The sequence below is a fragment of the Lottia gigantea genome (genome assembly GCF_000327385.1).
Source record: "Lottia gigantea unplaced genomic scaffold LOTGIsca_22, whole genome shotgun sequence".
Taxonomy (NCBI): domain Eukaryota; kingdom Metazoa; phylum Mollusca; class Gastropoda; family Lottiidae; genus Lottia; species Lottia gigantea.
The window spans coordinates 1,170,351-1,194,900 of record NW_008708555.1 but is presented as its reverse complement, the minus strand read 5'-3'; the positions used below and the strand labels follow the sequence as shown (position 1 = coordinate 1,194,900).

The 24,550-nt window shown below is 33.6% G+C and overlaps 1 protein-coding gene across 1 annotated transcript; it reads left to right on the top strand.

Moving 5' to 3' along the window:
- Positions 1-11,311: 11,311 nt before the first annotated feature.
- LOTGIDRAFT_159865 (hypothetical protein) lies at positions 11,312-22,450 on the top strand (the record flags this gene model as incomplete). The annotated part of the gene is made up of 9 exons (XM_009054568.1): positions 11,312-11,336; positions 16,291-16,359; positions 16,734-16,888; positions 17,429-17,546; positions 18,091-18,188; positions 18,350-18,534; positions 18,836-18,942; positions 19,528-19,672; positions 20,044-22,450. 9 exons carry the CDS (start codon positions 11,312-11,314, stop codon positions 22,448-22,450), a joined length of 3,309 nt encoding a protein of 1,102 aa, XP_009052816.1.
- Positions 22,451-24,550: the final 2,100 nt, after the last annotated feature.

Sequence of the window (24,550 nt, the reverse complement as noted above, 5' to 3'; positions counted from 1 at the left end):
CACAGAAAATGGTTTAAAGAATTAAAACAGATTTCCAAGTTAAAACAACTTAAATAGAAGCAGTATTAAATCAAACTCTATCTGTATATCACAGAAAAACACCATTATATAAATCAGTTCAATAAAACACTATCATAACAAAACAAATAGATATCATCAACCTACAACACAGAAAAACACCATTATATAAATCAGTTCTGAATTCTACAATAAACAAATATACAAAGATCACCTCAAGGTGGAAAAAATTCTAATGGCTGTTAATTCAAAAGTCAGAACGGTGTCCCTTCTCACCTGCTAATACCTAACACTATCATGACAATACAAATAGATATCATCAACCTACAACTAAAGAAAATATAAATTTCGCACCCTTCATGTTGGTTTTTCTTTGAATCAATATGCATGTTTCAGACAATTAAGCATAAACATCAGGGCAGCTTTGGTATTCTTTTTTTTACCTAATATAAAGATTTAATTAACACTTTAACCACCTTACGGAGTGTCTCATCAATTAGTTGCAAAAGAAAATAAATGCATTATATTCTATGGGAGTTCATGGTAAACTGAGTAAACATGCAACATGGACAATATCTTAATGATATAATAATCTTATAAGAAATTAATTGAGTGTAATTTTATTTGATGCTCTGTATCAATGTCAATAACATGTTCTATTCTGATGGATGATTGTGATTCTTTTATTGATGTGCTGTGGCACATTAATAATTCTAATTGATTATTTATTTACTTCGATAGCTTCTTATCTGTCATTGATAAGATTGTTCTTTACTAGTAGGCCATTCTATTCACCCCCCTTGACAAGTTACAGATCATGCTGTTCTATTCACCACCTTTTACAGAAAAGTCTATTCCATTCACCTTCTCTGACAAGTTACAGCTAAGGCTGTTCCATTAGCTTCCATTTGACAAGTTACAGATCATGCTGTTCTACTCACTCCCTTTGACAAGTTACAGATCATGCTGTTCTACCTACTCCCTTTGACAAGTTACAGAAAAAACTGTTCCACTCACTCCCTTTGGCAAGTTACAGATTAGGCTATTTCATTCACTCCCTTAACAAGTTATAGATTAGGCTATTCTATTCACTCCCCTTTGACAAGTTACAGATCATGCTGTTCTACTCACTCCCTTTGGCAAGTTACAGATTAGGCTATTTCTTTCACTCCCTTTAACAAGTTATAGATTAGGCTGTTTCATTAGTGTCCTTTGACATGTTACAGATAAGGCTGTTTCATTCACTCCCCTTGACAAGTTGCAAATGAGGCCATTCTGTTCACTCCCTTTGATAGATATTTAAGTTCAAGATAGCCCTTGTGACAACCTGACATGTTAGTCTGCCCTATAGACAACATTTATTTACTTGGACTGGGTGCATCTTGAAATGAATATTAAACTTGATATGAATAAACCACAGTAGGGTACAGGATGACATGTATATGACTGCACCTAATTACCTGTAACATCTTCATTGATATTATTTTTCCTTAGTCTATTAAGACAGTATTTAATGTTTGCTTAAATACTTTATAAAAACAATTAACAACACCTGTAGACATTTAACCAGTGTCATTATGAATTCAGTAGCAGAACAGTAATAGGAATACATAAAATTAGAATGGCATTAATCATAAGTACACTTTATCCCAAGCTTCTCATTAAATAGATTTAATGTATCAAATATAAATATTATATTTCTCCTTTAGGTTACTTTTTGCATGTATTTTGGCATCCTGGAGATTTCTAATTTCTTTACACACCTTTCTACATCATATACAACCATATAAAGATAGGAGATCTTGTCTCTTGGCCATCATTTTTCTAGGATTTCTCTATGTCGCCACAATAAATAATTAATCTTTCATGTGTACAACTGAAGCAGTGTTGTGAACAGGGATCTGTTAAAGTTCATTATCTACTACCAATGACCAATGTTTCGCCAATATGTCGTTTTGTATTTCACCTTGCGATTTACGGTTCATTTCTTCAGTGCGAAGATGGAAGACAGTAAATCCATTATTCGTTTGTTCAACATATCCAGTTCTGATCTTGTCTGCCAGCTGATCCTTGTCCAAACAACGTGATAATCATATTATGATGTCTAACAAAGACAACAATGTATATCTTCCAAACCATGATCTTTCTGTATTTATCCTTACCCATTTACAGCTGAATCAATCAAATTCAAGGCTATTAAATAATGATGACAACCAAATTCAGAAGGGTCTTTTTTTATTTTCAATTCTACATGTAAATTTCAATTCCACGAAGACCCGTTGCATCATTTTGACTCAGATAGCACTACAGCCTTGAGAATTGAGAATGGAGTTATAAATTATTCATCAAAATATCAATCAGTAACCATGATTTAACTCTGAACAATGCTAGGACTTGATTTTAATATGTGAAAGTGATATTAGATTTCTCCATTAACAAAATCGTGACTTGATTGTGGTAGTTCCGTTGAGAAGTGGTGACTGTAGGGTAAGATTATGGCAATAAGAAATACTACCATGATAAATGTCTTCTTTATCTACTTATTGAACACAATTACCCAAGATAACCCGCCACAGTTGATGATTGATGAGGTCATTTCCTGTTAGAAATTGTCGGTAACTATTTTCAAACAAGAATCATCCTAATGGCTTTTATTTTTGTAATCATGACCTGCTAAAGTGCATTTCAATACATTTCATGGAAAGTTCTTTTGAATGTAAGTCTGGACTTCTTTACAATTTTGACTTGCAAACATGCATATATATCTTTTTTACATTAGGTCCTGTGTTGAATATTAGTCTCAGATCATTACCAGTCAAATATTAGGCTGAACGTTGGCATGATTCTACATATATTTAGTCTGTTATCTGTCATTATTATTTTGATCTGAAAATGTGCAGACTTTATTGAAATTTGTTTCAACTTTTATTATCTCTCCTGTCAGATGTTGCATGTTGTTAGCCTGAACACATCTTCAAACAAATAGTTTGGTTAAATATTATGAGGATCTATAGCACAGTCGGTTAGAGCGTTGGTTCTTTACATGAGGTCATTGGTTGGAGCAAATGGGGGCTGTGGGTTCAATCTCGATCGGCGTGTGATCGTCCAATGACCTTTAATAAGTCATCTTCACTCATAATTCGACCCAGTTGTAAATGAACACAGTTAATCCAGGAAAGATCAATGCCAAGAGATTTGGCCAAGGACCAGCTGGTAGAAAAGATCTTTAACTTAATATCCTTGTAAAATATAGTTGTTTCCTTTTTTTCTTTTCCATATTTTGAATGGTCTTTCTTTGTTTTTGACCTGCAAAAGTGATATAATTTAATATCCCTCCTGATAGTCTGAACAATGTCAACAATCCAATATAAGGCTAGAAATTGATTTGGAAGTGTAATTGACTGTCTAGTCTAGACATTAATAGTCACATAATTTGTTAACAATACTGATTACTTTAGCTAACCTGAAATAAACGATGGTCAGAAACCTTAATGGTTTCTAAGAGGATTTGAAGTCATTGTACCAAATTGCCAAGACAAGCAAAGAACCATTGCTACAGCCTACAAACTGGTGAAATCAGCAAAAATCCAAACTAATGAGAACTGCTAAAAACCATTGCAAGAAAATTGCTATGCCAAGCAAACAATCATTGCACCAAACTGGTGAGATCAGAAAAGCAAACGACAATAGCAACAATTTATCTAAACCAGCAAAAAACCATCACACAAATTTGCTAAAACATGCAGACATTCATGGCACCAAATTGTTTAGATTTCAAACGACTATTGCACCAAGTGAAGGTATCTAACCAGCCAACAGCTGTTTCAGCAAAGAGTTCAGCAAAACTTGCTACCAAAACAACCAAACTTGTGTCCGTGGAAGTGATTCAGTCTTTTGGAATCCAGACTAACCTGTAACAAATGATAAAATAAAGATATTTTTGTAGCGTAAAGACTGTAGAATTTAGATTATTGAGACATCAAATCCAGAAAAAGATTCTGGGAATTAATTTAATCTTTTTGTTTGCCGGAATCAATAATCTTCACAGAAGTAGCTTTTTATTTTGTCATTTGTTTATGTTAGAAGCGACGAAACTATTTTTAATTTCATGGAAACAAAGTTACAGTGTTCTTTTGTAATAAAATCCTTTTATTGAATTGTTTTGGTCTGTGCTCCTAACAATTTGGTAGAGTAAGTAAGAATTTTTCTTGCCAACCAGACACCTAGGCTAGTAGGTTATATTGCTGAAGAGAAGAGAGTTTCTTTGCAGTGGCGTTTCTAGGAACCATAAGGTGGGAGGGCCGATTAAGGGCCCATCTAGTGGACATTGACTCATCCGTTTAGAAAGAAATATTAAAACTTAGTCATGTTGTTACTCAGAATTTCATGCTATGGAATCTTTATACAACTTACCTATTATCAGCCTGCGTACCTACTAAAGTTTGGCAAGTAGAACTTATTCTCATGTCTACATTTGGAGACAAGTTCGGAACATTTGTTATTAGGAGCATTAATGATGGAAGACTTTTCAGTCAGACATTTCAAGTTACATCCTTTGGTTTATAGTTTTTCAATAACAGAAGCCAATTTCAGCTGCCTGTATCACAGTACAAAAGGAATAAATGATGGCTGGGTTGTCCATAATTTCATAGAAATATAATCACTTGTCAAAGCAAATATTTAGACGAGTATGTCCCTTTGATTTAACAATTTGCGTGACAAATTTCAGACTAGATTTCTTTTTTTAGTGTCATGCTAATTACTTTCTTAACAACTGCAGTAATTAGATTGTTGCTATAGTTACAAATTATTCCACTAGGATATTTGAATATTCACCTACATTACAGTTACCTAGGTGATAACTTCAAGGAAATTATGTTAGCATCTGAATATTAAAAATAAGATGTGTAAATAAGTTCATAAGGGTACAAAAACAGACTGAAGATATGAATGTAGCATATGATATTATAATTATTAAAAATAAAAATTACTTGTTAATAAAATTCATAAGGGTACAAAAACAGACTTGAATGAATGAATGTAACATATGAATATAAAAAGTGACATGTAAATAAAATTTAAAAACATACTAATGATTACATGTCTTTCGTCGTTCACCACCAATCAGCAGTTTATTTATTTACTTACCTTTTATACTAAGCAAAATTACATTCATGACAAGTGGAGAATACAATTTGAGAACAGAAAATCATAATACATAGAAATATGAGCTGATTGAACCTATTAGGTCTGAGTAAATATCCTCATTAGTTCCTCCTGATAGGGCAGTGGTTCCCAACCTTTTTACAGCCTTCACACCCCTGGAGCAATCATTTGAGGCTTTCACACCCCTAAAATTTGTTTCTTCCACATTTCCAGCATGTAGTAACTGTTAATCAAGAGGTCTGAATTCTGCATCCTGCTCTGATGTAGTAACTGTTAATCAAGACGTCTGAATTCTGCATCCTGCTCTGATGTAGTAACTGTTAATCAAGAGGTCTGAATTCTGTATCCTGCTCTGATGTAGTAACTGTTAATCAAGACGTCTGAATTCTGCATCCTGCTCCCATATTACTGTTAATAAAGTCCTATGAATTGTAAATGTCATGAAGGGTATCTAATTCAGACAATAGACAATAAGTCTCTCAGGCTAAATTACCGCGACTTGGTCTGGAATTTCTTCTGATTTATTGATATAATTGATTGCTGACTGAAAATAGGATTTGAGTGCTTCTACTTGCAGGCTTGGAATTCAAATTGATATAGTTATAATAATTGACTCTAACTGATGAGAATAAAGATTTAATATGACAATCTTATTCCCCGTTTTTAAGGGGGTTGATGTTGAATATTTGTTAATATTTTTCAGAAGTAGTAGAAATGTACGAAAATCTCATAATTCCTTAAAAAATACTTTAAACTAGGAATTTTACTCATTATTTCTATATATTTCTTTTCTATTGCGGATAATTCTGGACACACATTGATTTGAAGTTTGAAATTTCGACGGTGAGCTGTGAACACTATTACTGATTAGTTTTGCTAAAAAAATTTGTGTTTCTGAGACTAAAGTATGATTGCTACTAGATTTGATTGGTCAAATAAAACATTCTGTCAATCAATGAACAAATCAACACTTCAAAGTAATTGTCAGATTTCTGGAAAGTCCAGTTGTTTGCTGGAACTAGGCTGGTAAAACAAATATTAAGACGACTGTATCCACTCTTATAATGCAGTGGTTCACAACCTTTTTCAGACTTCACACCCCTGAAGCATTCCCCTGGACCTTTCACAACCCCAAAAATTTGTTTCATCCACAGCTTGTGATGATGTGAGGTGCTCTCTCAATTCATGTATTATGACAAAGGTGTGTGGCAATATAAGCTGGTACATGAGAAAGATTCTTTAAAACACTCAATAATTTGTAGGTGTTGTGTTAAGAGTCTAAATTACATGTTTCTAACGCTATCATGAACATATTTAATGGTTTTCAGTGAACCTGGGGGAGGAATAGCCTTCTCTTTTAATCACATTTACTCCCAGTAATTCTCAACTTCTATTGATTTTCTATTAGTGCTAGAGTCAGCTTTTTTTATTCTATTGACCAACCAACTGATTGTCATGCTATAAGGTTTTAGCTATAGCCTACTTTAATTCTTGGATAAACCACAGGTTTATTCCTTTCAAAACATAGCTCTGATGTTGGGATTGATTTGAAGCTCTGAGATTTACATTTGAGGCTGTTTAATTCAGTTGAACTTATGCATTAAACTTCTTAGAATTACAGGATTGAAGTCTTTTATGTCACTTATTACTAATTTCAAATAGCTCACATTAAAGGATTAGTTTGGGGCTGTCAAATACAAGCAACAAAGTACTTTTAATCTTGGAAACACTTCATAAGCGAAGGTGACCCAAATATTATCCTTTTCAGGCAGCAACGGAAAAAACCTCTGGCAGACTTGTGCCTTCGGTGCTCGGGCGTCTTGCTTTGCCCTTCTAAATTTTCTGGAAAATTAGATTGCCCTCAAACAGGTATATAGCCTGTACAGTTATGAAACACTTATGTGTGCATGATCACAAAGCTCTAGTAAACTTATTGCTTTGATTTGCTTATGATTGAGATGAGGTTAAAGGCACGAAATTGGACTGTAGTAAGCTCTCAGGAATTATCTGATTTCAATTTGTATAACACTAGAGTTTACATAAATATTGTTAAAAGCTTCACGATTAACCTCATGATACTAGACGTGGGTTATAGGCAGTACAATGGAATGATATCATAGCTTTTATGTCACTGTGGGATAAACCTCAGTTCACTGCTTTCATGATCTAACTATACCAGGATTGAGTTAATGCATTTCGTATCTGGCAGTTATCTGCACCAAAATCCATGAATTTAACCCTTTTAGCGCTATTTGCCACATTATTATTTGACAGATACCCAAGCAGCTGTTGAAGCATTCAGTATCACACTTGATGATCAGAAATATCCATAAATTTAACCCTTTCAGCACAATTTGCCACATTATTATATGACATATACCCCAGTGGCAAGTGAAGTGGTTGTTTTGAGTTGACATAATATGACATAACATTAATGTTGTCATTTGCTTAAGGTTGTAACGTCATAATACACTTAGTTTAAGTGAAATTGCAAATCGATGCTATCAGTGTCCCCGATAACAAAGTTAGAAATCCTCTTTACAATCCATTTAACATTCGTACAAATATAGGAGGGTTGGATATTCAGATGTATCTTTTGATATAATATTTTGCTATAGTGCATTAATTAGCTGCAATGTAAGACATGGTTTAAGGCATTCCACATTCAGAAATAAGCAGATTTAGCTCTCAACATGTTCCCTACATTTATGATTTAAAGGCCTGAAGCTGTGCTAAGGTCATTCAAGGAAGGTCAAGTAATAGAGAAATAGTGAGGATTAGCTTTAAAATAATTTATTTGTTGCATTCATGTTAACTAAGTGAAAAATTGGCCTCAGGCATCAAGGGAAGGTCATGAAATAGAGAAATAAGCTCTAATAGATATTCCCTGCATGTTTATATTTTAACTAACTGCATGTTTGGCTCTAAGCAATCATTATCAGAACATGATCTGCAAAAAATATTGAGATTATAGTTCCATTTATAGCTTTATAACTCTAGATTTCATCAGGTTTTTTACACATTTTACATCTGGCTTTCACAAAATCTTCATTTAATGCAATCTATATCAGGGTTTAAGAATTAAGATATAAATTTTCGATAATGTTCTGGTCAAGTTTCTTTCCATTTAGTTACAATTCTTGTAACGTGTTAACTCACAAGGCAATGTTTTGCAACACATGCAGGGTCAATTCAGGTCAATCCTAATGCCAACATGGCCTCCACCATTACTGCTTACATGAACCATTGTCACAAACAACTTGACAAGACTCCCATATCTGACACAGACAACAACAAAAAGAAGCTTACAAGAAATGTGATGCCAGTATGTTCATTAGAAACACTTGGAAAAGAGTGAGTTGATTGAACATCAGAAGGAGACTAACCAATTTCCTTTCATTTATTCTGGAAGATCAAGGCTTGGATTCTCTGATGTCATTCCTCAGATACCATTAATTTACAAGGCTTACGGCTTATTTAAAAAAAAAACCAGAATTAATTTGGAGTTTCAAATTCACGACTTTACGCACTTTGGAAAAATCTCCAACTTTTCACCCAATCTCCAGAGTTTTCAAGGCAAATCTCTAGAGTTTTTTTCCTGACCTGTACACATGTATGTCGCTACTGCATTGTTATCTTCTATTTTCCATTTACTTAGTCTTTAATTGGATGGTTTTAGATTTATTTAGTAGCCATTGAATGATTCCTTCAGTCTTGAATAAAAGAGTTAATCTGTTAAAAAAAAAAAAAACAGAAAATTGATGAAAACATCGGATTAATGTGTGTCCTTGGAAGATGTGATTTTGTCTCTTAACTATTGATTTGTGAAAGCAAAAACTGTTTATGATTCTCGGAGTTGAAAATTAGAAATCGGGCTCAAGAGAATTTAAATTATTCTTCTTGAACACGACTCACTCTTAGAATAGAATGAAACCTTTCATTTTTCTGTCATCCATGAGCTAAGATCAAAATATCATGCAACAAAATACTCAAATAAGCTTCTATATTATTCCTTGTTATATTTTGTTGGTGCTTAATATGTATTTTTTAAGTGAAGTTGGCTGTACAGCACTATTTTAGATATTAAATGGATTGTAAAGAGGTTTGTAAACTTTTTTGTGTATCAGTGACACTGATAGCATTGATTTGCACCGTTAATCTAAGCTGCTAATGAAGTCATTAAACGCTAAGTTTAAGTGAAATTACAAGAACCACAAAAACTTTATGAAACCTCTTTACAATCTTTTTAAGATTAAAGACAGTTTGACATGGTCCAAATTTTTTTGAGAAATAGTAACTTACTTACTTATTAGTAAAGCTGTTTTGCAAAGGTGAACTTGAAAAATTATTTTTTATTAGAAAAAGCAACATTTCTATTTAAAGAAAGTAATTGTTAATTGTTGCAAATGTTGATTCCATTATAGACATATTTTATAACAATCAAAGTATAACAGTGCCAACATATTTATAGTTACATCATTGCAGTTGATATTGTTAGTAACAGCCAATAAACATTATTGTTACACAGTTTTACGTCCGAGTGGGGGGTGAAATATCAGAGATTGCCCGAATTTCTAACCTAGTTAGAGATTTTTGCTACGACAAACTTGTTTTCTGGGCTGTGAGGGGGTGCGGCTGCCCACTCTGCGGCTCTGCCACTGTCGTTACATGCATGGTGATATACCTTATAATTATGAATGTAATGCTAAGGCTTTCATAAGTTATAATTGTATGCTTGCTATGAAAGATTTGATCAAATTGTTAAGATACCAGCAAAACCAATCAGATTCGTATTTTTAATTGTTGAATGCTATCATTAAAGCACTTAGAGAGACAAAATTACTGATTGTCTGAACGAAAGAAATTATCCAAGGACCTACAACAGCAATCATCCAATAACTATTAAATTTCCAAGTTTATTATGAGACTAATGCTGAAATAAATGGAATCACACCTTCAAGATTATCAGTGGTTAACAGAAAACAAAGATGGATGACTGATATAGATTATTTTGGTCAATTAAGGTAATAGGAAGTCGTATATTTGTTGGTTTCGCTTATAATAGTTATATTTTTGTAAGTTTAGCTAATGAAGAAGTTATATTTTAGTAGTTTAGTTAATAATAAGTCGTCTGATTGTCTATAAAAGTCTGAGAGATCAAGAGGATGGAAACTTCCTTAATTTATCAACTATACAGATCTTGATCAATTCATTCAGGCAGATTAATTTTTCTTCAGTCTGAAAATTACACGTGGGCGAAATCAAAGATAGTTTATCAGAGTTCGGACTGACTGGAAATTTATTATATTTCTTATAATTTGGAAATAATTTTATTTTGTATTGATGAGAAATACTATATATATGTGTACAATTGTTGACTGTGTCAGAGATTTTTGACCCCTTTTGTTAAAGGGACAGGTGTAGAGTAACTTGTACCTTAGTCTCAGAAAAAAGAATTGTTCTGCTAAACTAATCAGTAATAATGTTTAGCTTACTGTCAAAATTTGAGCCATCAAATCCAAGTTCATCCATAATTATCTATGTTTGAAAGTTATTTAAAGAGAATTTTGAATATTTGTACATGACGCCATAATTATACAGTAGACTTGGTCACTCTGTCCCTCTTTGTCTACACACAACTGCAACAGAAGATGTCTTGGAGACTGAGACTACATCAACAAGATGGTTGACTTTCGTATTCCCCAAATTTCAGAGAGAGGATAAGCTTGTGAGCGAAATAAATGAAAGTTTAAATTTTTTGTTTGAGGTCTTGTCTTATCTATTTGAAGGGATTGTGTGATTTTCGTACAGTTTTTGTAGTTCTAAAACTTGAAATAAGACAATCTTATCCGCGTGCTTTAATGAGCACGGGAAATAAGCCGATGAATTGGTCTCCACTTTATACAACATATATATAAAAGAAGGAATTAATGTGGTAACTTGATATTCATCATCATTATCATTTAACATCACCTCATTAACTGCTCTCATTTTCTCATTTAACTTATGTAAGAATTTCTTTTAAGAATTGGCATACTGCGTGCACACTCTAAAAAAGAAATGGCATACTTTCAGACAGCTAAAATATACATTACATTTTTTGCGTATAAGATACAGTGATGATATCATGGTGTGGAAAGATGAAGTAGTATGTAAGTTTCTTGTAAGAATTGGCATAATTCTTCACACTCTAAAAAAGATGGCATACTTTCAGACAGCTAAAATATACATTACATTTTTGCGTATAAGATACGGTGATGATATCATGGTGTGGAAAGATGAAGTAGTATGTAAGAATTGGCATAATTCTTCACACTCTAAAAAAGATGGCATACTTTCAGCCAAGGTTACCTAAAATCTAAATTACATTGTTGCTTATAAGGGAGATGTTGCATAGGAATTAAAGATTCATTTTTCACGTGTCACGTTTCACAAGTTATTCATGACCAAAGGAATTAACCATGTGTTTTCAATGGACTGCTTACATAGGCGTTCATTTTATAATTTCAATTGGTTCACTTCATTTCTTGAATGAGCTCACGAATGGTATACATGATTTGAGAAATGGACATGTTCATTGTACATGAAGTGAACTGGACGAGAATCAAGGTATCAAACGAAAATCCAAGTGACAAATGAAAGTGAATCCTATGTAAACCTTCAGGTAAAATGACACACAATTTAAACATGAGGAATTTCTTTTTAGAATTGGCATATTTCTATACACAATAAAAAAGAAATGGCATACTTTCAGCCAAGGTTACCAAAAACATAAATCACAATTTTTCTTATAAGACAAGAAAGATATCATGACGTATGTATATTATATATTATGCAAGATGTTTTGTCAAGAATTGGCATACTTCTTTCAAGTTTAACATAAAAAAGAAATGACACACTTTTCGTTCTTTTTTCACGAATGTATGATGATGACAGAATCAGTCATTACAAGTTCAGCGTACTTTCTGTCAAGGTTGGTGAAGGTAATTGCATAGATTGTTATAGCAGATTATAACTAAAAATGTTGATTATGCACTTTACATACATTAAAGGTACATTGTACAACATGAAGAAAGCAACATATTTCTTATGATCAGCCAAAATTAAAATTTATCACAACGATCTACGAATCAAATTGTATATTTAATGGTTACTAATGAAACATTTTAAATTGCTACTGAATTTTTTAAAAATCTGAATCAAAATTTAACTTAATTAAGCCAAACTAAAATATGTTGTGATAAATTGTTATTCAAATTATTTAATATAGATTAAACTCTATCAAAACCACAATTTACTCGATAATGCATTCAAAATGAAATGAAGGGACGAAATGAGATTTCACATGAAAGAGTTAAGGGCCTTTTTCAAAGTGGATGGCATGTTCTTTTTGAGTCCTATATCATTCAATTTGGAAAAGAGAGACAAAACCAGGTTTCAGATGAAGGAAACAAGTTTTGTAGAAGTAGAAAGTGCTTTCATCCCAGTGTATCTAAGATAGCAAGGTTTATGCAGAGTACGAGCTTTTTTTCAATTATATTCACACTCCCAATATAACTAATCAAAATAACTAAACTCAGTCAAGCACAAATAAAAATAGATTTAGATTGAAAGTATGAAAGATTTAGTCAATGTTCTGTTAAGACAGATCATAAGGTGCTTTTTTTCATTACATAAAAATCACTTTTTATTTCATATGTTTATGTATTAGTAACCTAGTTTTCTATCAAGGGTAAACAAGATGTAAAATGCTTATCAGACACAACCTTCATTGCAATACCTGCATATTCTACAAATGTGAAAATAAAAAAAGTGCAATGCAGATATAATCTAAGAATAATATCTTTACATAATGCATTTACCAGATAGTTAAATCGAAAATGTGCTTTTAAAGTGAGCCAAATACTATGGGGTGTAGATTTATAACTGTATTACCTATCTTTAAAAATGGCAATTCTGAGCTTCAAATGTGCATTCATTTGTCACTGTTTTTGCATTAGATTTATTGCTGCTCACATTTGCAATGATGATGGGATTTCGAGGAAAAGCCTCAACTGAATAGAAATTATAATGAAATCTGTAGAATCAATCTGTGTTATATGAATTAGATTTGAATTATGAAACATTTTCACCTAAAGATGTTGAAATTGTGAGAAACAACAAAAAGAAGAGATATTTAAATGAAAACTAAAGAAATATTCTGTGTTATATGCATCATATTCTATGATACATTTGTAATAGACCACCTTGATCAAGAGATTTTTAAAATTTTGAGGAACAACTTAAATACCTGAAATTGAAATGATTTCTAAAGAAAGAGTCTGTGTTAAATGAATTAGGTTTTATTGATTATGGAACATTTTGATCAAAAGAAGATGTTTAAAATTGTGTCAGGGTATCCAGGAACATCAAAAAGACCAGAAATTAAAATAATTTCTTTAAAATCAGGTTTATTTATATGAAATAGGTTGTATTTATTATAGACCACCTTGAAAAAAAGTTGTTGAAATTGTGATGAACAACATGAAGAAAAAAAGAAATTAAGATATAAACTTAGTGTTGAAATCGTAGGTCTGGTGTTTTCTGGTTATTTTCTGAGTTAGATACATCCATGTTTCTTTCATTTGTTTTTTCTGTTTCTCTTAACCATATGAAGGGTTATATATCTTGGAAATTGCTCAAAATACCATCCTTTTCTTCTATTCGATCATTTTGTCTCAAATTTACATTACAAGAGTTGTTGCCCTTGTCTATATGTGAAATCACAGATGTTATTATGGAATACTTATTGATTTAATCAGCTCAATAGAGTTTTCTATACTGCTGTTTTGATTCTTTCTGTTCTCTGCCATTTAAATTCAGGTGTTATTCCCGTTTCGGTGTTTATGTTAAGAAGGTCTGCATTATTTCTCTAAGAGTAATCTGGTTTATTCACAGAGTCTTAGATTACTTACTATCATATGAAGGAAACACATCCATCAAATTTGTTTCTAGAAAAAGGAAGGAGCATATCTATTACAATCTCAAGGTTCTCTGTCTTCTACTGGTCATGGTCTTTCTCAGATTATCTAGACCCACTTACAGCTGGGTAAAACGGAGTAAAGAGGAAAATGACTTGATAAGTATCCCTTGTTCAGTTAGATGGGTTATATCTCTTGGTGACGACCCTTTCCCAAATTATCTATGCCTATTGACAGCTGGTAGACTTGAAAATTAAATAAAAAGAATTTAGTCAAGGTCATAAGATAGTTTCCACGGGAAATTACCAGATTACCTTCTCTCACTTAAAACAGAGTTAACTGGAATAATGAGAGCAGATGACTTACTGGTATATAATTCCCATTTACAGATGGGTTGACTGGAATAATGAGGAAAAATGACTTATTTATTACCCATTGACAGCTGGACAGAGGAAGAAAAGTAGAAGTTATTTTTTGAATCAATCTGTGTATAATATATGATGTATATCGAAAAGGAAATCAGAATATCTGTAGTTTGTATATGATATGATTGTATAATACATACCTGGTAGTTATGTTTTCTGGTGAGAATAATGATAACATCTGTTTATTGTCTTTTTACCGCCAAATTAAATTAAGATTATATCAGAGTCAGAAATACAAGAGAGAAAACACAGTTCTCTTTCCTTATATTATTATCTAGTATTAAATAAGCTTATAAAATTACATCTTCTCAAGTTAAAGTTCCTCAGAAAATTAAGATAGCTTTGATTGTTTCATTCCATCAAAACTTGCAGATACATTTGCAGAATGCATAAAATCCATCAGTTCCATTGTTATAAATTGAAGTGAACGTTCAACTTTGACAATTCTATTGTTAAAAGTTGAGGGAGAAGGGGGTGGGCACCACTGTAGACCCTCCAGTGGAACTTACGATGACCCTTCCACAGCGTAACTTTGACAGTTGTCCCCCCATAATGTCAGTCTGCCCCCTATTTATACCCTCAGCTCTAGGAGGCTTGCGGTGTCACTGCTAGGATTTAATATTTGACGTGTTTCTAAACCATAATCTTCATCACATTATCAAGGTGTTTTGGGGTTCAAAACTCTAGAAAAAAAACACAATTAAATTAAAAAGTCCTAACCTCCGATATGTGGACTCGTAAATTTATTTCATCATATCTAGTTCGGAAGTTAGTGAATGAAATATTGATTTTAAATCGTCTGGAGAAATATATTTTATTGTGTAACATACAAGTAAGGTTAATATACTGGAGTCTCTGCAGGTTAGATTGATTTGATTAAAGGCTGGGGATGAATGAAAATAGAATTCTTGCATATTGATTTAAGATTTCTATGATTTAACTATTTTGTGGATTGTAATCACTCAATTAAGGTAGGAGCTTTCTACTTGGGCGGGTGATTTTCAAATTTTTGACGGGAAATGAGGGCGCTTTGTAGCCTAACATAATTTGTAAACAATTATAATGAAAAAGATTTCATAGTGAAACTAAGAGTAAGTCAGGATTTATAATGAGAAGACGGGTAATAAACAGAAAAAGGTTGATTTCAGTTAAAGTCGTGCAGAACCGCAAACCGGAGCACTTGATTGTATATACAATCTACTTGAGAATTATAGGTGAATGAATGAATGAATGAATGAATGGAGGGAGGACGTGCATATTGATTTAAGTTTTCTGATTTAACAGTTCTTATTAGTTTAATTTGATGGAAGGGTAGATGGATTATGAATGAATGAATGAATGAATTGTGAATACAATGCACAGGTCTATAGTAGTTTCTTTACAACTACTCTGTATTACATTTACTTGTTAAGAGACATACCAACAGGTCCAAAGCAAAATTACATCAAACCAAAAACCATCAAAATACTACATAAACATGAAACAATGTGTACAATTCACAAATCCATAAACATTGATATTTCAATACAAAGATCATAGCTTATACACTTTTAGTATTTTGAATATATTCTCTGCTTTTTAGAGTCATATATAGACTGTTTAATCACAATTTTATGAAATTTTCATCACATTCCCTTAAAGGATGGTAATTTCAAACAATATACATTTTATTTTGATAGGTTGCAGCAATATGTATATAGTTTATTCTATCTATTTTGTAGATATGTGTTCAGGTGATGAAGGGAGGGAAGATGAAGCTTTGATCTCACAAGAATCTTCAGATTTAGAAGGTAGAGTTGTTCTTGTCTTTACTTTGCTGATAACAAATGTCCAGCATCTTTTATGTCCATGATCTTTTATCTTTAAGCCACTACTGCAAGGCTTTGTGTTCTACATACAAAAAGTGCAAAGAGGAAATTTATAGGTATATAGGAGCTTCAAATTTTTAGTGTCATTACTGAGAATATCTTCCTAAATAAAACTTCCCACTTATAAGTTTTCCTCTAAGTTTCCAGAATGTACAGTGCTTCAGACCGAATGTGCCTAAAAGCCAAGCAATATCAGTAAATCACCAATTGTTTATATTAATTAAAGTAAGATTGCAGATACATGCTTATTGTGACCCCTCTCTCAAGTCTTTCTAATGAATCTTATGTGTTTACAGTTGAATCCATCAAAACAATCCCGGAATCACCAGCAAGTTTGTTCAACAATAATTTAATGCTGCAAGCATATGGTGGATTTCTGTTGTTTCTCACTAAAAAAGGAACGATTATGTTTGTATCAGAGAATGTAGAAGAACACCTGGGCTATTCACAGGTTGGTTATTGAGATATGTTTTAGATAGACAACTCTCATCAGGACAGCTACTTTTAGGAAATGGAGGTTAAAGGGATTTTTAAGAGATTCACTAAACTTCTATGGGAAAATTTTCCTGATACGCATAAAATGTTTAGAAAACTTCTTTATAATCCCTTTAACTCTCCAATATAGGCAAGCTTAATTTCAATTTTCAAAACTAGCTGGATCAGGGTGCATTTTGTCAGTTTTGATTATCTATGTTTTTGTACGCCCACATCTCTCTATATGGACGTATATTGTCGGCACCCCTGTCCGTCCGTCAACATTTGCTTGTAAACGCTCTAAAAACTAAATTCGGTATGTGTATACATATTGATAAAACTAAGATCAAGTTCGAATGTGAGCTATTTTCGACCGTTAGAAGCAGAGTTATTGCCCTTGCCTCAAAATCTTGAATATTTACCATCCTCATGCCATGGTGGGCGTATATGGCTGTGGTCCACTATCTTTAATACCGCAGTAAATTCTGAAATAATATGCCATTTCTGTATTTTTCAGGAGGACATGATAAGTCATTCTATAACAGAATTTATCTCCCCTGCTTACTATCATGAGATTCATAATCATCTTAAAGTTCGAACACATAAATCATGTCATCTCCATCAAGATCCTTCAGGTGAGTAATGTTTATATTCTTCAAAAAAATACTACCTCTTAGATTGAATATATGAAAATTATATTCTCCAAGATGGTCAGTAAGAGTATAGTATATATTCATCAGTGGACTTATCTGACCAGGTATTCTCGAAACGATCTTAGAGCTAGAATGTCCTAGGTTCTTATCTTCTAACATTGATTCCAGGACATCCTAGTGCTAAGATTGTTTTGAGAATACATGGTCAGGTGTCATAACTATACAACAGAATATGAAAAGGTAATATTCTATGAAACAAAATATGAAAATATTGGGATGGAAATTTAAATTTGATATTGATGATATGTATAGTTGTCTATACACTGTGATATCTGACGTCTGAATACTTCCGATTGATTTCCTTCTTATGTCTGAGTACTACGACATTCTGTGTATTACGAATTATGTCACTAATAAGTGGTCCCGACAGGCACATTATTTCAGGTGCTCGTGTATATAGAAAAGGAGGATGTCCCTTTGAGTTATGAATATTCAAATTAAAGTATTATATTTATTTATATTGCAGAAATTCTATCCACAGTTCACAGTCGTAATTTCTGTATTGAAATGAAAACTAATACCAGGAAAGTTGAAGATAAAATTTTGAGGAATAATTCCTTAGTGGTAAGCCATTTGATTTTTTGAAAAATGTCCAATAGCCTCCAAAGCTTGATTTCTATTTGATATTTGAGTTGTTTATTGTAGATAGTCAGCATATCTAATAATCACAGTGGGGAATTTTTTCACATGCTGTTCAAAAACTTAAATTAACATGAAATTTTCAGATGACTAAGTGGTCTGGTAAAGTGAAAGTACGACCATCGAAGAAAGCGAAAGGTTATTCAACCGAGGGATTGATGTGTATCTGTTGTCCTGTTCAGTCTTCAGCTATATTAGAAGTTAGAATGGAAGGCCAGATGTTTATGAGCCGCCATAATATGGATATGACCTATATCTACTGTGAAAAAAGGTATGTATGTGCAGAAATTTGAAATTTAGGGAGTTGAGTGGTAATAAAGAGATTACATTCATATCTCTGTTGTTCCTGTAATTATATTATAAAAATTACAAAAGAAAATAATAACTTTTAGTTTTAGTGGAATTGCAAGAAACACATACTTCTGACTTATGATTTGAATATTGCAAATCAATGTTTTCAGTCTTCTTGATACACATGAAAAGTTTAGAAAATCTCTATTTTTCTATTTTGAAAGGCTATGATTTTATATAGTGGATAGTTCTTAACAAGCAAAAATGCTGATATTTTTCAGAATTGTAACCCTGATTGGTTATGAGCCAACAGATTTGATTGGTAAAACCTGTTATCAGTTCCATAATCCATTGGATGTCAAAAAAATCAGCAGCTGCCATTCTAATTGTAAGTATGAATGGCTCAGGTTTTTTGCATAGCATCTTGGCATTTATTAAGATTTGAATAATGTTGTTGTTTTATAAAAAGGGAGACTACCAGTTCTCTATTTAATAAGTATCATGATTTGACCCAAACAAAACAAACTTGTTTAATGTTAAATCTTATCATTCAAGCTTCTATAACTTTTACCATGAAACCTCGGAAAATGTTCATTTGACACCTGTATGCTTGGCCAATTCTTAGTATATGGCAGTGGCAGTGCCAGGCTTCTAGAACTTAGACAGCAAATAGAGAGCTCCACAATCATAGAATCTTCCTTGGAGGGTCTGATGGGGTTCTCCTTCACTCTGCAGAAAATTTAAAAAAATAGAATTGATTGGTGACATATATTCTGGGGAAAAATGTATAAAAATCATATGTGGAAATTTGGGTGTTCAGTCGGGGTGCAATTTATTTTTCTGGGGGGACAAATGCCTGTACACCTACTGGTATATGGTCAAAAAACCAATATACCATAACTATACCATGAAATAGTATTTAAAATTTAGCTTAGGACCCATTATAAACTTTTAAAACTTTGTTGTATTTCAGTATTGGCCAAAGGTGCTTCTACCAGTAAATACTACAGGTTTCTGGGAAAAAGTGGTGATTGGGTCTGGATGCAGACTCAGGCTACCATTATTTATGACGCAGAAAATAAAGGGAAATATGTTGTCTGCATGAATTACATCATCAGGTGAGAATTTATCTTTGTCTTTGACATAAAATTATATAAATGGATAGGAACGATTCAAAAACAGCTACCCAATTAGGTTAGATCAGCTATTTGATCAGAGGTTTGATCAAGAACCATACAAGATCTTCAGAAGCTTAATTAAAGACAGACTGTTGCTCTGTCTGTAAGAGTATGGAATCTTATGACATCATTTCCTTGGTTACATTGAATCTGATATCAGTTGGTATGCAAATGTCTTAAAATGTATCACGACTCGTGTCTCTTAAATAAATTGCAAAATTTGATCATACAGTGTTTAGTATGCAGGATAAAAATAGTGAGCAGGTAAGGTGGTGTAAGCATCCATTAACAAAACTTTCTGTCCATTTCAGCAAGGAAGACGGTGAAAAATATTTGAAATATGAAGAAGAACAAAATGGCATTCCTGATCCACAAATACATGGCTGTATTGACTTGACCTCAACCCCAACTAAGCCTGTACCGATCACAGAGGCAGACAATAAACCACAAACTGATCAAACCCAGAGTCAGACTGAGATACAACCAAACTCAGCCACAACTGAAATACAGTCAAATTCTTTCCACACTGAAAATAGTGATATACAACCAAACTCAGTCTCCTCAGGAGTAAGCCAACAAGCAAATTCATCTACGAATGAACCATCATCTAATTCAATCATAAATGTAGTACAACCAAACGCTGTTACAAGCAAACCACAAGGCAGTTCAGTCATGACAACAGAAAAGACTATATCTGATTGGTCAAATGTTCAGTCATCCTCATATCCAGGGTGTTCTCCTACTGTTACCATGACATCAGTCACAGAAAGTATGCTGAATCCAGGAATAGACATCATGGATGAAAATAATTCCACCTTAAATATGGAAGAGGATGATGAAGATGATTTATTTGATTTGGATTTGGAAGTACCTTCTTCATTACTTCCCATTGAGAAGGTCAAGGTTACCTCCGTAGCTAGCCTGACACAGAATTCAGATCCACTGTTGTGTCCATTGAGTAAAGAATCCAACATCTTGATGACTACAGAATCATCACCAGTGGAATCTGAATCATCTATTACTATTGACATTGATAATGATTTTGGTATTTTAGATGATTTACTGGAAAACATTAATCATTTTCCTTCCACAAGTTTATCCAGCCCAGTTGGGACCTCTCCTGGAGGAAGTAGGCCAATAGAAGCAGGTCACTTCTCAAAATTACCTTACACAGTTGATGGTATCCAGGGTCGAAATGGACAGAGCATGTCCTCTCCTAACAAAATTGTGACAAATGCAAATTTTTCACCAAAGATTACTGATAAAACTTTTAATCCAAAGAATCCAGTGCAGAAATCTTGCCAGTTATTGCCAGTGCCATTTAAAAATTTGCAAGAAAGACCTTTACCTTCCAAGAATTCAGACTCTTGCCAACAAAATCTTTCATCTGGGTCACTCTTACGATCCCTACTCCATCGTGAAAGTCCACCCCCTCTGAAAACCAAAACCACATCCAGTCCATCCCCAATAGCTTCATCCATTCCACTGAATCAAAATGCTCAATGTAAATCCAAATCTAGTTTTTACACTACCTCCACTTCCTGTGTTTCATCCAATCAAAGTTTGCTCAGTGCTGTGCTAGAGGGCAATGCAACCTTGAATATTCCCACATGTAAGAAAACGGTTCCCATTTCCATGAAAAATGCCCATCTAACTTCACGAAAGGTCATGAACTCTCAACCACGTTTTGTTCAAAGAACTGATCCATATAAAAAGACATTTTGTAGTCATGGACACAGTTGTCAAGGTTTAGCAAGACCAGTTTATCAGACTATTAATGTGAAAACTTTATCGGATTTTGCTTTCTTGAAAAATTTGGAAAATGGTGTAAATGTGAATGATTCTGCTAAGAATGAAAGATTCTTGGACAATGATTCGCACGAAGTGGAACTTCCAGATGATTTATTGGATCTCCATATACAGTATTGTGACGGATTAGCTGAAGATCAAACTCAAGCCTTACTCGCTGAATTTGAACAAGACTTGTTATCCAGCCCTGAGGATTTACTAATCCCAGATTCTGTAGAAGACCCAAGATCCCCGAACACAGAAAGCTACCAAAATTACTTCACAGATGTATTAAATATTGACAGCTACTCTAAATCGTATCAACTCCCATCCAATCAAAATCAAGACATTAATATAACTTCCACCAATCAGCAATCTCTAAATAATTCAAACAATCACATGACTTCATGTTGTAAAGGCAACATTAATACGAACAAGACAACTGACAATAATCCACCATCTTGGAATTGTTGTCATGCTTCGAGACAAGGGGGCTTACAATCACCGACTGTTTCCAGTACGCAAGTTGGAAAAATTTGCCTTTCTCCGGCTAGTGCTCACGACGATATCAGCTCATCAAGTGACAGTGATTTTTGTGAAGATCAGAACAAAACAAAGAAAACTGTGACATCATCAAACTCCATAGGTGTTCAGACAGCATATACAAATTCTAAAAATTTCAATTTTCCTCAATATTCAAAGTTGAACGGAGGTCAAAGTACTAAAAATAGAATGTCTGAGTTGGAACAGCATCTGCGTGGCTATAAATCTTGTAATAATTCACAGACTACCGAATGTTTGGAGTGTACTAATATTGAACGTCATTCTAAAGTGACGCCTTTTTTGCATAAACTTCTAACCGGTGAGATCTCACGTGATTTGTATCATGAAGTGGACAAGTTGTTATTGAATTCCAAGAATTCAAATTGAATTAGTTCCTAGCATCACCTGCAGGTCAGGGAGCTACTTGTTAGTAGTTATAAACCTGGGGCCTTAATCTCGATAACTTAACTCAAATAGAATCCAGATTTGAAGGCCCCTAGTCATTCTGATTAAAGATGCAGATGCAAATGAAGATCACACACAATTGGTGAAAGTGGTTGTAAAAACAATAAATAGTTAAAATTACAAAAGCAAAGGATGAGGAGAAAAATTCAGTTACAAAAATTACTGTTATATTCGTGGTCAATTTACTTTGAAACAGTGTTCAGACCTGAAATAGAGATAGTAGGCCTATCTAGTGTTCCTGCTTTATATTTTCTAAATATATCCATTTTATTTTTGTTTGTCAAATTTACAAATTGTTTTTGAACGAATTCTTATGAAAGATTCCTTTGATATCTTGGTCACTGTGTATTGAAACTTCTTGTGAGAAATTGTAACAAAAATCCATATGTGCAAGCCTCAAATTTTTGAACAAATTTTAAACATTATAGGGCCTAACATTACTAATGTGATATGAACTTAGATTAAATATTTGACACAAAGAGCTCATATTAAAATTTCTGTGTAGACTTAAGCTTCTACAATTTCCATTGTAACAAATTTTAAGCCCAACAAAGAAAAATTGAATGATGAACTATAGGCCTATTTAAGTGAGAATTAATTTAACATTAAAGATGGGTTTCCTTAATTCTGCTGGTAATTCTCTTCTAATTTAGCTAATTATGAATGAATTATGGTCACTGAATGACAAACTGGTATTTTTCCAAGTCATAAGAACACCTCTACTTTCTATTCATATAAGTATTAGCATTTTCATAAAATGAAAATAAGGGAACCCATCTATAAAAGTTTTTTTTTAGCTGGAGTAAGACATGGACAGTTATTTTGACAAGGTGCCGTCTTAGGCCTCCACCTAAATATTAACTAACAGAAAATAACTGTTACTAATGCACATTCTTAAACAAATTTCCTAAATTGAACATTCGTCTTCATTGTCAAAATATTGTTAAGAAAAAGAAGACGTAAAACTCCATTTCCATTTTTCACAATTTTTTTGTAGCATTATTTTTTCATGTTGTGTGATACAATTAAACTTGTTATTAAAGATCTATTATCTTTAGGGTTTTTTTTTTTCACGAAATTCCCACCTTTTGCTCAGTTCCGTCGTTAGAGTCCACCGGGACTGGTCCCCGGCAAGTGAGAATTAAACCCAGTTCAGTTTAACCAAGATTGGTTAATTTGCAGTGTCTTCGGAAAAACCGAAAAAATGAACGTTCTGTTAAAGTGTTTGGCATCTCGGTGTCGACGGGCCGCACCCCGAATCTAAATGTAACTCCAATCGTCATTGCTCCATCGAATTCGATTTATCTAAAGTGTTTCAATGCGGTCTGATTTTATTGCCGAGATTTTAGCGGCAACTCAGCCATTGCGTAGGGATTTCCGGGAAAGATTGTATAAGAATGTAGTGGCAGTTATTTGCAGAAACCCTTTGCATCCTTCCGTCTTGGGGTATGGCGACTGTGTTTGTTTTCGGCCGAGATTCGGATCTTCAGTGTCTGAGTTGGCCATTTCTGTCACCTCATGGGCATTATCCAGAGATTTCATTGCGGACAGATAATGCCGAAAGTGGCCGTTTCCGGAACAGGCGGACTTTTTCTTTAGGCAGGGTTCTACTCTCGTTTTGATTACCGCCAAATCCTCTCAGTCGTATTTGCGAGGACTGTTGGGAGAGAGACCCGCTTGAAATCATAGTAATCGCTGGGAGTTGTGGCGTGCTCCTGTAATCCAGCTACTTGGAGGCTTGGTGTGGAGAACGGTTTGAGGGCGGGGGTTCTGCTCTCAGGTGCGCTATGTCGATCGGGTGTCCGCGCTAAGCCCGGCATCAATATGGTCTCACTCGGGGAGCCGAGAGTTACCAGGTTGTCTAAGGAGGGACGAATCGGCCCAGGGCGGAAACGCAGCAGGCAAAAGTCCCCGTGTCGCGCAGTAGTGGGATCGCACCCGTGAATAGGCATCTGTTGGTAGCCTGTCCGATATAATTGGACCCATTCCATTTTTCTAAAATTTGCCTGATACTTCTTGCCG